This window comes from Nestor notabilis, unplaced genomic scaffold (genome assembly GCF_000696875.1).
Source record: "Nestor notabilis isolate BGI_N333 unplaced genomic scaffold, ASM69687v1 scaffold36263, whole genome shotgun sequence".
NCBI classification, from domain to species: Eukaryota; Metazoa; Chordata; class Aves; order Psittaciformes; family Psittacidae; genus Nestor; species Nestor notabilis.
The window spans coordinates 16,500-29,029 of record NW_009921229.1 but is presented as its reverse complement, the minus strand read 5'-3'; the positions used below and the strand labels follow the sequence as shown (position 1 = coordinate 29,029).

The following is a 12,530-nucleotide window of genomic DNA, read 5'->3' as shown; positions in this document are numbered from 1 at the left end:
TGCCAGGGGAGGGTTGCCTAAGGTCCTGCGGTTGGAGCTGTTGTCAAATATCTGTTGGTTTTCCTGTGGCTGTGCAAATTCTGTGGGTCGAGGAGTTTGAGAGAGCATTGTTGCTCTTGGAGAAAGCTTTATCTGTGTTTAGAAAACTTGCAGCTGTGTAGGGTCTTTCTTGGTTTTTTTTCCACCTTTACAGTGAAGTGGAGCAGATGGTTCCTTGTACAGTGCCCTTCCTCTTTTAAAGAGGAACAGAAACTATTACAATTTTCCTTTCCATTGTGTTTTAGGAACACTTCAAGAATGAGTCCACCACAAGACAGAAGCAGAAATTCTTGCAGCAGCGAGCCTCTGGCAAAGTGCCTTCAGGCAAAGAAGGACTTGGAAACAGCTATATCTGGAATTGTCAAAGCAGAACAACAGATTAAAGAGAACTGGCGAGAGGTAATTTTAAATTCTTTGTAAAAAATGTTTTAATAACTAACATGACTTCAATGACAATTCTTATTATTCCAGAGTACTTTCTATTGCAATGACGGCCAGAAGCTTTCCTAGAGACTTGCAAGCATCTTGCTGTGTAATTTGGTCATGCTTTTGGTAAAGGTATTTCTGTGTTACTAGCTTAGGCATGCAGAATTTCCTAAAGCTGTTGGTTGAAACATCAGAATAGAGAGATATGGCAAATAACATTGTTCTTTGATACTTCTTTGAAGGTAGCCTTGGAACTTTTACAAACATTAGTGCTGTGGTGCTGTGGGTGACTGTGGTTCATTTTTTAGAAGTAAATTGCTCCAAAAATACCACCTGCCTGTGAGACATACTGCTTTGTCATCAGTGCAGCATAGGCTGGTTCATACTGTTTGACAGATGCTCTAGAGGTGGTACATGTTTCCTCACAGGTGAAAGCGAAGATTCATAGCCACATTAGCCGTCACCTGGAATGCCTGCGCAGTCGTGAGGTTTGGCTCTTTGAGCAGGTAGATCTCATCCAGCAGCTTAAAGAGGAGGCGTTGCAGCAGCAGGCACAGCAGCTGTACTGGGTAAGGTTTGGTTGTAAATTGTTGCACTGCAATTCTAAGCACACTTTGTTCTTGTATTTTCTCAATTTTAGTCTTAGAAGCCAAGACAATAGCGTGTGTTTTATCTCCCATGCAGTATCTGGGACAATTCAACTGCCTTATCCATCAGCTGGAGCGCTCCTATAGTAACGAACTAGCAAACCAGATTTCAGTTTGCCTGGAGAGGTAAATGTATTTTATGATGCAAGTTAACACAATTAGTATTTATTTTGTTTTATTAATTGAATCTGATTTTTTAATTCTGATAGAACTAATAATAGATCTAACCTGCTACATTTTTAATGGTTCCTAGAAATAAGATCTTCAGAGCAGTCTGAGATATGATTCCTTTCGTTATTTTTATCTTAAATTATAAAAACAGGACTATGATGAGCAGGGGAGGTACTCATTTGTGCAGATTATTTCAAATATTAGCTGTTGATAGCAACTGAAGTAAGAAGAAACTTGTGTTTTGCTGGCAATTTATTCTGTTCTTGGTTTGTGGATAGGCATCTCTATGCAAGTACTAAAAGTCTTTTTGCTACCTAATTGGTGCTCAGTTATTTGGAAGCCTTTTTATGAAATAACAGGCTGATTCCCAAAACATAAGAAGATAGTAATTTTTCTTTTTTTAAGTTTCTTTCTGTAACTGCCATCTTACTCTTTCAGACTGGAGAGTCTTACTCTTAAACCAGAGGAGTCTTCCATCCTGAATTTTGAGGCTGACACATCTTACCTTCGCCAGGCTATTACCTCATTTGGTTCAATTAAAACGATGGTAAGCACTTTCCCTGGAATACATGGGGAAAAAATCCAAGGCAGTATTGCAATATATTCCAAGTGATATTTCTACTTTTGGTTATAGCTTGAATGGATCTTGTGTATGAGTCACACAGTTTTGGCTGTATAATGTGTACCCAGTGGTTTGTTAACTACTGCATGTAGTTCTGATTTTGACTGACCTTCGATCTAGTTATGTACATGTTATCTTAATATATTTTGGCAGAGACTGAGGGAATAATGTTTGTATTCTTACTCTATTCCAGCAACTGAAAATTAATGTTACAGTTTTCTTCAAATATTAATGATTACACATCATAGATGGCTTTCTCTGATATAAATATTGTGGGCTTCTTATATAAGCAGAGTATTTCCTGTATTATTGGGGGTAATTCTCTTAAAGGAAGCAGACTGAAGGTTGTGTTTTTATAGTAAATCTTTTTCCATTCTGTTTTTAAGTATTGAGAAAATTGTTAGCCACAAAGAACCAGTGAGTTTTAACTGTGCTTTACTTCTGCTTTGGTGTAAAATACATCCTTGAAACTGGACAAAACTGAGCTTCAAATGAACTTTTCTTTCCTTACAGCAAACCTCAGAGAGAGAGAATACTTCTCCCTGGTTCCCAGGGCAGAACTGTGCCCTAATAAACTGTGAGCAGGTAAGATTAAGACTTGTGTCTGTGAATGGTTAATTGTATTAAAAGGGAAAGGAGAACTCAAGCACAAGAGGTTAGATTGCTTGAGTAATGACTTCTGTTTGTTTGTTAACATGCTTAAGTAGCCAGTAAGTCACTGTGGTCAGCAGTAGCGATCTGATGTTGTCACTGCACCAGGAACAGATGTGCAAGAACATAGTGTCAGTGGGAGTTTGGAGTGATACTGTCAGTCAGAATTTTTTAATTGAATGTTCCTCGATGTTGTCAAGGGAGGGTTGGAACTCTCTGATTCCTTTTAATGCAGAAATTCATGGGCTGTCTTATACTGGGCTCTGCACAGAAACAGCCTCAGTGAAGAGGGTAGCAAATTGGGAGTTGTGGTCAGGAGTGTTACAGTGTCAGAACTGTGCATTCTACAAGCTGTCACTTCACTTTCTTGTCATTTGCTCTCTGAAGAATCTGGGATCACAAAACTATCAGTGCAGTGGTTTAAAGTCGTACAAGCTTTTTACTTATTTAGAAGGGGCTGGGTTTGATTCTGGTTCAGAAATACTAGTGCATGTTGAATGCCTGTTCTGATGTTCACCATAGATTGCCTCGGCAGTTAAGAGTTTCTCATAACCAAGAACTTTCTTTCTCAGCAGAAGACACTGTGTGGGACAGTGAGTGCCTCACTTGCCGACTGGTTACTTGGGAGCAGACCTCTGGGTGCTTGCCAGGCTCCTTATGTTCCCAGCACCAATCTTGCAGAATGGGTTACGCAAAACTATGTGTCAGAGCCCAGCCAGGTAAGCCTTTTATGTGCTAACCTAGTTTTTAATCAAGGGGAAAACACAGTTTCCAACTGCAGATAGAATGTGGTGGGAATCAAACCTTCTGTAATTCTCTTCACTCTGCCTTATGCTGAACTTTTGCGCTTGCTGTCAGAGTGCTCCAAGGTGTAACTGTGCAAACGGTCACTGAACATTGTCTTTTAGCGTTAATATGTGCATTTTAATGTGTCTTTGCTAGGATTTAAATTCTTCCAAAGTTTGTTATTTTGAGCAAGCCTGGGGAAATCTGAAAGATTTGGAAAACTGGCTCCTGCAGAATCACCAGTGTGATGTTGCTGGGAAGACAGACTCCCCTAGCCACAAGGACTCCACCTCTACTTTCAGCTCATCCTTTTCCACTATTGAAAAGGTGGAGGCATTAGAATCCGTTGGACAAGAAGAGATGGACCTTTCTGACTGGCTGCTCACGCCTGACACAGAAAATGGAAGCGCTGCTTCAGATGAGAAATGGAAGTATGAATTCAAGCCTTTTACGGAAGAATTTAATCTGAATGATTGGCTCCTCAAAACCGAAACATGTACCAGTTGTTGTGGCAGCCAGATCAAAAGTGTGGAAATTGAGAACCTGGGAAATCTGAAGTGCCTGAATGAGCATCTTGATGGAAAGAAATCACCCACTACATCTGCTGTGAATGCTTGGCTTCTTCAGCATCCCCAGGCCCCGTTTAAAGTGGAAGATGTGTGCAAAGCTAATGAGCTGTGTGCCAGTTTTTCAGAATGCATGTGTGATGAAAACTGTGGAAAAGTGGCTCTGTGTAAATGGCTTCTGAAGAAGGAAGGGAAGGATAAAAACGGCATTCCAGTCAGCCAGAAAGATGTACCAAACCCTGAGCATGACAAGGCCAAGTCTGCTACCAATAGCTGGCTTAACCCCATGCAGCAGCTCACAGGGGAACCTGTTAGTGCAGAGAAAGCAGATTACTCGGCAGAGATTGCAGAACCCTTGAAAGTATTGCTTGAAAGGCCTCTGACAAGCTGGCTAGCCAAGGCTGAGCTCAAAGCAGAAGGGGCAGAAGAAAAGGCGAGTAGGGAAAAAGCGGATAATAGTTTCAAGAGTCCTTTCCTAGACCTCTTGGCCCCATTCCACCTCCCCTTGAACGTAAATAGTTGGGTGTTGACTTCAAACAACCCAGAAAATGCTAACCCGCCTCCAGCAGAAGATAAATGGCTTCTACGCAAGAAAGCACAAGTGAGCATAAGTTTTTGTTACTGCTGTATCCTAAGCCAATGTGCCGGGTTTATTATAGTTTTACCAAATTCAATGCCTGCCTCCTCTTCTAAATTCGTAGCTCTTCTGGACAATACTGACTGACAGTTTTTAGGTGTCTTAGCTCTTGTAATGTTTTTGTGATTATAATTTAGTTACGCAGATGAGGCCAGTGTTTAATGCAAAACAAGTTAGTATGTTTTACTAAATGAAGCAAGTATCTCAAAGTCTCAGAAGTCAGTTTTATTTTCTTTTTGAACACTTGACAGAATGTGAAGATACATCAGAATTGTAGGATCATAGAATTGACAAGGTTGGAAAAGACCTTTAAGATCAAGTCCAACCTTTACCCCAGGGCTGCCAAGTCCACCACTAAACCACGTCACTAAGGGCCTCGTACATGTTTTTGAACATGAATGTATTTATGTTTGGAGATCAGTAATTGAGGTGACTTCTCTTTCAGGACTTTGGCCTTCCTACAGTTTGTGACCTTTTTGCCTGTATGAAACTCAGTGGAGATAAAGAAAAATGGCTGTATCAGACTCCTTTGCAGGTAGGATGCACAGAACGTATGAGAACAGCTGAGCCTAAACATGACTCAGGGGTACGGAATACGGGCACTGGCAGCTAACTGGCATCTTCACAGTTCTCAAAATGTAATGTTTAACAGCACTGTGATTCCTCCCACACTTTTTAACAGCTTGGAACATTCTAGTTTTTCATCATTCCTCCTCTTTTGATCACAAGCCAGGAAGAGAATTACTTGTGTTCTTGAGTAGATCACTCTTCAACTGATAGACACTTGGTAAAATCTTGGTAACTGCTGTAACTAGAACATGCAGTTAGTGTCTAAATTTCCAGGCAGCTTCTCTCTTATCTCAGTCATGTATTTACAGCTGACGTCATGTTTTTCCCTTCTGCTGAGATAACTCTTTATCATTGTTTTTGAAGTTCACGGAGAAGTCCTTCTTAGCAGGTGCACTGCAAACCCTAGAAGGCAAGATACTCAGTTCTAGGAAGTATTTTAGTGTGGGGTTTTTTTCCCAGGGGGTGTCTCACATGTTTTTTTTCCAAAAGTGTTGCTTTTGGTTTATCAAAGAGAATAACCTCTTTTTAAATTTGTTTAGGTGTGAAGAACCGGAGGCATTGAAATCGTCCCCTTCCTGCCAATTGATCGCACATCACGCTGAGTGACTGCAGCCAGCTGAGTTCTTGTGTTTTGTGTTTGGCCATCCGCTTTTTCTTTTAAAATTATAACAAAAAGAAAGATTACTCGCATAACCGAGTTACAGTGCAGAAGATGCCTTTTGGTCATGATTAATTCTGAAATGTAAATCCACTGAGCATAAACAATCTGATACTATAGAGGTGTTAGTAAATTCGTATCTGTTATGGGACTGCGTGAATCTTTTTAATGGGTTGTCACTTGAAGCCAGTGCAAGTATAAAGCAAAATCTCCCTGGTGCTGTGAAACGTTCACCCTTGGCAGGAACTTCAGAAGTGTTGCTGTTCCTTTCAGCTGCTACAACTGTGCTGAGCTGGGTTCCAGCTTACTGGGATTGCAGGATAACTTAGGCTGTATTTGGAAGCAATTTCTTTTATCAAGCAATTGTGACCTTTAAAGTTTCCATTTGCATCTTGTAGAGGTGCATCTCCTGGCTGAGTGTGTGTCGTCCAGATTTTGAAAAAGGCAAGAATTTATGGGACCTGACACGTGGCAGGAGAATCAATAACTTAGTTGTGAATGAAAACTTTTCTTACAGATCTTTGAGCCTTTCAGAGAACAGAGTAGGGTGTTAACCTTCATGCATCAGTAGATCAGATCCTACTGTGTCTCCAGCACTTTATAACTATTTGAATTTCACTGAAAAAGCTATAATATGAAACGTGTATGTTTCTGCTGGTTCTAGGTAATTCATAATGAACTTTTATTGACTAAACCACTAGAAAGCAGGCATCTTAGCCACATCATATTTAAAGGTAATATTTGGGGAATTAGATGCCTTCTTGTCAGATTGATATGATGCTATTTAATTGGGAAACACTAACTTGGTAAGCTGCGTGGCTCCCACTGGTGCATTTTAAGGATATTTAATCTGTGGGATTCCGTGTTGTTATGCGTATGAAAGTGGGGTTGGGTAATTCCGATTCCTGTAGGTGTGGACATAATACAAGCAATACCTCTTCAGCTATTTAGCATTTTGAGCCTGTAGAAACGAGTGTGGAGATGTCAGCTGGAAATGTGGATCACGCCTGTCAGCTTGCATGAAAAACTGTGAAGTTATATAGTTTCTGGTGCAACTTCTACTCACTTACAGATGGCTCTTAATGACTATAAAAACAGCCTCCCCTTCTCCCAGCCCAGCACCCTGCCTGGGAATAAAAGTGATTGTTGTTCTTCCCAACCCTGGAGAAATTACTAGCAGGATCCAACATTGGTACCACGTTGCAGTGTGAACATATTCCTCTCTGATAGAACCCGTGCATTTGTTTCAAAATGAGGTTAGTCTGAGAGGGGGACACTGCGCATCTGACACGAGGCCCCGAGAGGGCTCACAACAGCAGACCACCGGAGGTGCTCGGGCTTCCGTAGTCAGGGCTTTCTGTTGAAAGCAGAAACACTTCTGAAGTTCTCTTTGCCCTTTGAACACATCCTTGCTGCTGCATGGGAAGACTGCACTGTGACTAACTCCAGCAACAGCCTAATTTGATTAGCAGTTGAACTTAATAAATGTGATTGATTGACGTGCAGCCCACCTTATAATTCCTTGTAGTCGTCATTGTGTGCTACTTCGTCAGTTCATTACGAGCCTTTAAAACTTGGGGGTATGTATTCCTTTACTTACTCAACTGACTCGTTATCACTAATTGATATTTATGTAAAACATTGATTAGTCTTTTCCATTAAAAATAATTACAACCGAAGTCTGTGGTACGTCTCCTTTGTGCAATGGCTCACACGGCCCGCTGCGGCACGCTGTTAGGATGTGGCTCCAGCCCCGTCTCCAGCCCCCGACTGCACTCGCCTGCTTTATCTCATCCCTTCTCCAGGACACGCAGTTGCACAGAGCCCAGGCACCAGGTGCACACCTGGGTAACTCCTGTCAGTTACTGCACTGCAGCACGGAATGCAGATTTAGACAACGTGACACGTGTTTCTTACAGCTCTGGAATACTTAAGGAGGCTCTATGGGTCTAAGTAGCCTCTTCTCCCATGGCTGTGCAACGTCTCTGGTTGCGCTGTGCAATTGGAAGTTGTCTCCTCTCTGGTGCTTCTGCTCTCCTGGTTTTTGGGCATCAGACTCCTTGCATGTTTTGTTCCTCCTTTGAGGATTTTCCATTTCCTTAAACTCTGGGCTGCATTGTACCACGCAGAGAACATTCTCACGAGGCAGCACACAGCTGGGCCTGGCAGCTGTTCAACCACCATACCTTGAATTTCACATGTGGGTGTTCTAAATGGACTAGAGGTTCTTTGTTAGAAGCAGCCATGTGCAGAACTCCTGAACATGTATCCTGAGTCTTTAGCTTTCAAGGGGAGGAAGGGAGGGAGGGGCGTAGTAATACTTAACGTTTCCTAAAAACAAGAAGAATGCTCTTCTCAAACATGTGGAGACCTTCCTTTGAACAAGCCGAGGTTATCAGACAGATGCCTTGTACTGAGCAGTGCTTAATTCCATTTCTCTCCCTCCCAGTGGAGCTGGAGCGGTTACTTCCTGCTTCTCCCTCCCAGAAGCCGTGTTTCTGTAACAAATGAATCCTCCTGACTTGCTTCTGAGCAAAATAACTGAAGTGCTTTGTGGTTGCGTAATGTCTGTGCTGGTGACTCTGCAAGCTTAGAGCGTGCCTGATGAGGACCTGTTACACCCCTGCGCTTCACATCTGCCACAGGCATCGCACAGGGGCCCCAGCCTGCAGGCAGCAGAGGAGAGGGGGAAAGGCCAGCGCTTGATGGGGTTACTGGTACAGGCTTCCCCACGTCAAGAAAGCCATCTGCCTTTCTGCTGTTAGACACACAAAGGAGCAGGAGGGCATGAGTGGCAGCAGAGGCCTCCTTCCCTCCCAAGTGCCCACATGGAGCAGGGCAGCAGGCCACTCAACTCAGACATAACCCTGCTGTTGCAAGTCAGGGGCTATTCTCACAGGACAGGGAGAGAGGGTGCCTGAAATAGGGGGAAGGGACACCCAAGGGGAACACAAGGCCAGCAGTAACGATGCTGTGAAAGTACCAAAAGGCTGTGGTACCCCTTGGTCTCCTTGCAGTGCCTGGCATTCAACAGTGCAGTCCAATGCCCAGAGAGTACACAAAGCTCCACTTAAAACATACCAATTTCCTATCTAGAATTTATTAAGCACAGGGTAACCTACTGTTAAAGCATAAAAAAGGATTTTCCTCTCCTTTTCAGTCCCAGATGAGGTCAGAGGAAACACAGGTTATGAACACCGGATCATTTTTCTGCCCCAGCATATACCTGTCTCTTGTTTTGAAAAGCAGCTTCTGGTTCATGGAGGAAGCTGGAGATGCTGCCACATGACTAGTGACTTTTCAACAAATTCCCCAACTTAAGAGAGGTCACCTGCTGCAGGGAATGCTGGAAGTGGTTTGCCTTTCTCTGTTCCAAAAACTACACAGAAGCAGCTTTACAAGGTTCAGAAAGCTTTCATTATAGCCGTTGTCTCAGGCTCCCTCGCTTGCTGCTGCAGCATGGAAAAGCTGTCTTGGCTCTATCAGCAAAATTAGATGCCGTAACTGGCACTGCGAGAGGACAAAGCACTGCTCTTCAAGACGGCCGAGGTTGTTAGCTCACATTTATGTAATCCTGCATGGCAGAACTAAAACTTGCTTGCCAAATCCTGCTTGCAACCCCATTTTGCTTCCTTTTATTCCTAACTGAACTTGAATACACTTCTGGTCACAGATTTAAGTAGCAACTTTATATAGATTGTTCACTATTAAATTGTGAACACGGTAAGTCTCAACACAGAATATCATAAAGCTGTTCCCTGTACTCCAGAATTACAACTCACCTCCCTCACTGCTGCCTCTGTGCTGGTTGTATTTCATAGCTCAACTTACGGATGACTCCATATACAAACAGGTTATGAACCAAAGCTTCTAGAAGCCCTGGAAACGCAGCTATTTCAGCAAAATGCACCCAACTCTGCCCCTGAGGCAAGCAATTCCAGGAAAAATGAGGTTAACGCAGACCAGATAACACACTAAGTTGTCTAAGAGTCAGAGCCTTAAGGTCATGGCAACTTTGAACTTACAAAAGCTTGTCCCTGCATGATCTCCTGTGCACCATTTGTTAAGCTTCACATCTTTCCCATTCAAGTTACGGGAAAGAGAGGTCCCGGGTTATGCTTCAGTCCTGAAAAAGTTTCTAGAAAACTTAAAATATCCTTTGCTAAGTTTCTGACACTTAAAACACAACCCCTGCCCATCAGCCCCCAAAGTCCTTCATCCAGCAGAGTCAAGCATGCAGGAGTCCTATTAACAGCGACCAAGACACAAGGGTGGGGAGGAATTCACTGATGCCGATGGGGGAGAAAAAGCTCAGGAAGAAAGTGCACGTGTCCTCCTAGTGCCCCAAGTGACAGCACCGCACAGCTCGTGCCTATGTCTCCTTCCTGCACTCCGCAAGTAGGGGACCACTGCTTTGGTGGTGCAGCCCTTGAAAAACGTGTGGTAGAAGGTCCAGCTCCAACACCACAACAGTACTACACAGCTCACAGACAGAGGAGCGTACAGCTTAACAAGAAACGGCACTTACAAACGGGGTGAGAAAAGGCCCATTTTCTTTCCTTTATGCTACATAAAGTTAAGTGCTACATAGTTAAGTACTGGCAAAAGCACCTGCTGTGACCTGGTACCGAAGTGAAGCTAATTGAGTTCAGCTGTGAAGGGTCATTTCCTAGAGCACTTCCTCTATAAGAAAAGCTTTTATCCACAGCCACCTCTTCCTGAAGAGGCTACTTAGCAAAGCTGTGCTTCTTTTTGGAGGAAGGTAAGAGCTATCACCTTCCTTCTACTTTTTCTGCTTTTTTCATTGTTTTGATTTTGTTGGGTATAACACAGTTCTCAAGAGCTGTTTCAGTAGGCAGAGCTCAAAGTAAACTCTTGTTTCGCATTAAGTTGTCTACTGAGCAGCAAGTTTCTTGTTTTTTTAACTTTGCCCTGTCTTCACACTGTTTAATTATTTACATGTTTATTTAAAAATGAAAGGAATGAGCTGTTATACAATAACTCTGATCACTGAACTAATTCACAACTTACTGTTTAGTTTATCTGCAAACAATGTTTGATATGTATTTTAACGCTGCAGAACGTGTAGGTTCACATGTCTTCGTTCTGCCAATAACTTACAAACATACCTGGGGCAAAAAGCTTGTCACTAATTAAAAATCCTGTAATAGGCAATGAGAGAGGAGTCTTTATACTGCTTTCTGTCTAACTCTTGGCTAAATGAGTTCTGAGATTCTGGAGCACCCAGAATATCAGCATTCTGATAATCCACCGCAGCTCTCCTACAACAGTAACGATACCTCATTGAGAAATCACCAGCTCCTTACTTATTAGAGCAAATAAGGGAGTGGAGTCAAGCTCTAGTATGCCTCATCATAACCTCACATCAGGAGACAATCAGCCTGTCAGTTTGCTTCCCTCACCCACTAACTCCCCCGGGATTTTATCACATTGGTCCTTCAAATCAAAACTGTAAATAAGTCACTTGATCAGGCACATCTGTCGTATCAGTAGCGGGAACAGCAAAGCATAGAACAGTATTGCACAAGTACCACCCTTTTTATTAATGATGATGTCCCTTTTTACAGCTTACCCTGTGCTGTCAGAGTAACACACGTTGCCTTGTGCCAGTTGCCACTCAAGGCTCCTGCTGGCTGCAGCTGCTGGGGCAATGCACGTTGAAAGACCATAGCTCTATGGACACGGACTTTATTATGCAGTGCTATCGTGGTAGCACATGCAACCAGACCTGGTAGTGCAGCAGTACAGCTATGGGACTTGAGCATGCCTTGTGGCTCTGGCCCAGGGCTAGCTGGTGAGCGTGTCAGGGAGACTCTATCTTGGTGGCCACTCTGTTCACTTGCAGGTCCAAGAAATATTGCTGCCTCTCCAGCAACTGGCTGGCAGGAAGGAAAGGGCCAGTCCAGCTACATGGTGTCAAGAGGTTCTTCCCAGCATAGCTTCCTTCCGTTTCACACTAATGGTAAATAAAATAGGAGGGGGCACCAGACAGGTCTTGAGACTGATTCAATTGGTGACTATGCAAGCATGTCCTCTGTCCCGTGCTGGCTGCCCTGCTCAGAGGGACTGCCCAGCTATGGAGTCCTTCATGTGCTCCCAGTTGTTGTACAGAGCGTAGAGGCCAGTCAGCGTCAGACCTGCAATGCCACCTCGTGCTATCCCACGCACTCCACCTGGAGAAGAAACACAGATGGAAACACGTTAAAGTTACACCCGAGGGAATGGTCAGCTACAGCAACTTCCTAGCAGCTGTTAATGCAGGGGCACTTCAGTGAAACAGTTTTTCTTCTTTTGAGTTACTTCCAGAAAGGGTACCTGTGCTAATTCTACCCTCAAACCTATCTCCAGACTCAAGAAAGGTCATTCCTGATCCTGACACTAACCCGGCTGGTATGACTTCCTCTCAAACTATGTTAGCGCTACTGCCGCAGTGAACTGCTGCAGAACGCTTGAAGCAAAGGTGGCTTTTCCCAAGTCCTACTGTATCTGTTCCATCTGTCCTCAGCACAGGTGTTTACATATAGATACAATCTCTTCCTGCTTTAGTAACTCCTCCATTTAGGATTTCAGATGAGGAATAATAATAATAATAGTTGTCAGTTACAGCAATTAGGTTTGGGGGGAAGGAGAAAGGGGCAGGAGGGAATAAACGTAACAGCAGCTAATACGGACATGACCCTGGGCTCCAGAGATTCATGAGCGCCCCCACATAGAACTTATTACTGCTTTGGTGTCT

The 12,530-nt window shown here is 43.4% G+C and overlaps 2 protein-coding genes across 2 annotated transcripts in view; one reads left to right on the top strand and one right to left on the bottom strand.

The window, feature by feature from the left end:
* Nucleotides 1-287: 287 nt before the first annotated feature.
* Nucleotides 288-5,790, top strand: NCOA4 (nuclear receptor coactivator 4). Its single transcript, XM_010011050.1, has 9 exons — nt 288-438; nt 894-1,034; nt 1,150-1,238; nt 1,722-1,830; nt 2,419-2,490; nt 3,129-3,275; nt 3,499-4,509; nt 4,991-5,080; nt 5,655-5,790. The coding sequence occupies exons 1-9, from the start codon at nt 298-300 to the stop codon at nt 5,658-5,660; spliced, it is 1,806 nt and encodes a 601-aa protein (XP_010009352.1). The 5' UTR covers nt 288-297; the 3' UTR covers nt 5,661-5,790.
* Nucleotides 5,791-11,315: 5,525 nt separating this feature from the next.
* The window catches only part of TIMM23 (translocase of inner mitochondrial membrane 23 homolog (yeast)), a 17,494-nt gene continuing 16,279 nt past the window's right edge, over nt 11,316-12,530 (bottom strand). The window contains exon 6 of the mRNA XM_010011049.1: nt 11,316-11,967. Coding sequence (XP_010009351.1) covers nt 11,852-11,967 — 116 coding nt within the window. The 3' untranslated portion in view covers nt 11,316-11,851. The remainder of the gene's footprint in view (nt 11,968-12,530) is intronic.

Coding starts and splice junctions, on each gene's coding strand:
- NCOA4 (XM_010011050.1), top strand. CDS start 298: ATGAGTCCACCACAAGACAGAAGCAGAAATTCTTGCAGCAGCGAGCCT. Junction 1,035..1,149: donor AGGCACAGCAGCTGTACTGG/GTAAGGTTTGGT, acceptor TCTCCCATGCAG/TATCTGGGACAATTCAACTG. Junction 1,239..1,721: donor ATTTCAGTTTGCCTGGAGAG/GTAAATGTATTT, acceptor TTACTCTTTCAG/ACTGGAGAGTCTTACTCTTA.